General features: G+C 36.3%; 2 protein-coding genes across 3 annotated transcripts in view; both read left to right on the forward strand.

Moving 5' to 3' along the window:
* Positions 1-768, forward strand: part of gmfb (glia maturation factor, beta) — a 5,517-nt gene extending 4,749 nt beyond the window's left edge. For both annotated transcript variants that reach the window (XM_034302497.2, XM_053232951.1), the window contains exon 7: positions 1-768. This exon is cut by the window's left edge and continues 1,199 nt beyond it. The gene's annotated coding sequence lies outside the window, so the exon portion shown is untranslated.
* Positions 769-1,648: 880 nt separating this feature from the next.
* cnih1 (cornichon family AMPA receptor auxiliary protein 1) overlaps positions 1,649-3,728 on the forward strand; it is a 4,645-nt gene continuing 2,565 nt past the window's right edge. The window contains exons 1-2 of the mRNA XM_034302496.2: positions 1,649-1,857; positions 3,447-3,515. Coding sequence (XP_034158387.1) covers positions 1,777-1,857; positions 3,447-3,515 — 150 coding nt within the window. The 5' untranslated portion in view covers positions 1,649-1,776. The remainder of the gene's footprint in view (positions 1,858-3,446; positions 3,516-3,728) is intronic.

Genomic DNA, 3,728 nt, shown 5'->3' on the forward strand with positions numbered 1-3,728 from the left:
GCACGTCCCGCTGTTATTAAGACGTGATCACATGACCAACGTAATTTCACCTCACGGAGGTTCAGACTTACTCCTCGTATCCAGTCCAGCGTCACTCTCTGTGGTGTCATCTGATGTACATTCCCAGTGCATTGTGGGTAACAGACAGGCCGCATGAACACTAGAGAACGCTGAGTCTTATCGGAGCGTATCTTATCGACGGAGCCGAGATTAGTGTGTCCGTGTAACGGATCAGATTTATTCACTACATTCCAGATAAATCACACGTACTGTTCGTTATTTACTGCGATCATGAACCTGAATAATGCCGTAAGAACGTCTGCGGCGGCGACGTTCATGCGCTTATAGCACAGTTATAACACTCTAATTAACCACCACGTGCCGCCTCGTGTACAGTGACTGAATACAGATATTTAAATCATCCTCCGCTCTCACACACACACACACACACACACACACACACACACCTTCATTTCCTTCTTTATCGTCTGAGACAGTAAAATATTCTCATTATATCATAAACCACATGAAGATGTCTTAAACCAGTGAATGTGTTTAATTAAAAAACAAACACCGATCTGTGTGTGTTTCTTACCTTTCAGATAAACACTCAGAAATTGTGTTTTGGATTTTAAATGTTTGTGATGTGTAGAATATTTCGGGGTTTTTTTGGCCTGTGACGTCTGTGTTGAATATTTGTACTTTTCCATGGTTTCTACGATGTCTTATGTATCCACTGTTCCCAATAAAACTACAGCTCATGACAAATCCTGAGTCCTTCATCACTCGCACATCAGCTGCAGATGTGTCTCTCTCGCTTCTGCGTGTGACGGAAAGAGCGAGGAACGCTTTATAAAGTTTAGAAAGGTGATTTATGAAGCTTGAGTTGTGTTTAAATGTGGCCATGGCCATGTTTCCAGGTGAAAGATTCATATTAAAGGTGTAAAAGGTGTAAAAGACGTGACGGTGCCACTCCGCTGTGATGGATTTTATAAACGTCCTCCATCAGCGAGGTGAAACTCATCACAAATAAACTCTAATCTGGAGCCGGATGAAGAGAAAAACACGCTCCATCCCACATTCCAGCTGGGAAAACAGGAAGTTTCCCTTCTTCCTGAAGTCTCCTTCACAGTATTTGGTATTTTAATGGAAGACAAGAAGTCAGTGATTTATTGCTTCTGGGAAAAATACATGAAAAAATAAATATTTACTTTGAATTGCTCACAATCATGAAAACAAACAAAAACAAACATCCTTTTTTTGGACTGTAATCATTATGAAGACTCATAGAGGACAATTTGAATAAAAATTGAATATTATATATAATTAATAATAAATATATATAATTTATTTTTAAAATGAGTCAGTATTTTGTATTTTTGTATAGTTGTAATTTTGTAGTTTGTGAAATGTCTTGTTTGTGATGGCATTAATATTCCATACTGTTTATAAATTTATTAATAAAAAATAAGAATTAAATAAAAATTAAACAAATACTACAAAAACACCACAAGTATTACAAGATTTTATTTTGATTTGAATGTTTATTCAAAATCTCGCGAGAAGATGTTTGCGGTACGTGATTTTTTTTATTTTTTTTTTTTTAAGCCAGAGCCCTAGTGAGAGAACGCGCACGCGCACTCCCCCCTCCCGCCGGCCCCTCCCGCCGGCCCCTCCCAGGCGCATGCGCAGTTGCGCTCTTCGGCGTGAGGCGAAAACGGCTCTCGGGGCTAGCTCCAAGATAGCTAACGTTATAGCTAGCTAGCTAAAAGAAATATGGCGTTCACATTCGCGGCCTTTTGCTATATGCTCGCTCTGCTGCTCACGGCGGCTCTCATCTTCTTCGCCATCTGGCACGTAAGTAAAAATATGGAATAAAAACCCTGTAAAATGGGTCTTGTGACTGTGTGTGTGTGTGTGTGTGTGTGATGTGGCTGACGGCTGAATGGCTCCGTGTGAACGCGCGCGCACTACCCTCGCGCACTACCCTCGCGCACTACGCAGTGTGCGTCACTCCCAGCGCGCGCGGCTTCTCTCTCCATCTGTACTACTTAGTGCGGAAGTGCGGAAGTGCGGATTCAGCCCCAGCCTGCGACTCTAGCGCACTAATCACACACACTTCACCTCATTTCTGATTTTTTACACGGTTTATAATCGCACCAAACACGACATTAGTCAGATTTCACACCAGGGAATGTGGATCATTTTAATTAATTCCATCATTTAGTGATTTCTTACACCATTAGCCGGTTAGTTATACTTGCTAGTCAGCTAATGCTAACAGCTAAGCTTCATGTTTATTATAAAAAGATTATGATCATGTTTTTAATGTCTGATCTCTCAAACCATCCAAAAAATTAATTAATTAAATTTCATCTGATTTGAATATATTGTATACATGTACTTTTTTTTTTATAAAGAGTATTTTTTAAAAATTATTTTCTTCTTCTTCTTGTTAAAAACACACATTAGTGACTAATTGGAAATGTGAGTTTGATAATAATTTATAATGAATAATGAATAATTTATTAATCTTATTAACAGTTTATTTCCTGCACCGGTTCCGGAACATTCTGCTGATTATAAAGAGCTCTAAAGAGTTTATAAATCTGTCCTGAGATATTTTATAATAATCATAATAATAATAATAATAATTATTAATATTATTATTATTATTCTCTTCCTCACTAACACACTTTATTCCCTCAGACTGTAAATCACCTTAATGAGCTTTTAAAATATTTAACAGACAACATTATTAATAATAATAATAATAATAATAATAATAATAATAATTCATTACCTGAGACACAGGATGTAAAAATCTGTACAAATGATTAATATTAAAACTTTATTTCACTGCTTTTTTCATTAACTCTATCTGTTTTTCCTAAACATAGTGTTTTAACTTTTAGAATATATTTGCATATGGATCTGTATATTATCGTAAGGTCCATTTCCTAAAACATTATGTTCTTAATGTTCTTAGTGTTGTTTGTTCACTCGTCACCCATCTGTTATTCATCATTTAATAAAATAATAATAATAATAATAATATCTTGATAAACTGAAATTAGGAGTGTTGTTAAAATTAAACTAACCAAAAGTTTGTGGTACAGTCAGAATTTTGTGTTATGCAAATTTAATTTAATATTTAATTATATTGTGAGAAAAGCATGTTGACTGTTTGATTATTGAGTGTGTTCTAATAAAGGGGGAAAAACAATTAAAAAAAAAATCAGACTTTTAACCTTTTAACATGTGGCTTTAAATATTAAAATCCGAAATTAACACTCTATATATATATATATATATATATATATATATATATATATATATATATATATATAAAACTCCTACATGGGGAGGATGATTGTGACAGAATGTTGTTGTAACGTTGTTGTTGTTGTTGTTGTTGTAACGTTGTTGTTGTTGTTGTGTTACAGATCATTGCGTTTGATGAGCTGAAGACAGACTACAAGAATCCTATAGACCAGTGTAACACGCTAAACCCGGTGAGTTTAGTACTGTGTGTGTGTGTGTGTGTGTTTGGTGAGAGTGGTGTGTGTGCGCGAGTGTGTGTGTGTGTCTGTCTGTGAGAGAGTGGTGTGTGTGTGTGTGTGTGTGTGTGTGTGTGTGCATGCTGTACTGCACTCTCTGGTCACTGGCCTGCGCTAAATAATACCTGTGCTAATCTTCAGTGAGCGCCGGCTTTCAGAAACACACAC

The sequence above is a fragment of the Pangasianodon hypophthalmus genome, chromosome 3 (genome assembly GCF_027358585.1).
Source record: "Pangasianodon hypophthalmus isolate fPanHyp1 chromosome 3, fPanHyp1.pri, whole genome shotgun sequence".
In the NCBI taxonomy this organism is placed as follows: Eukaryota; Metazoa; Chordata; class Actinopteri; order Siluriformes; family Pangasiidae; genus Pangasianodon; species Pangasianodon hypophthalmus.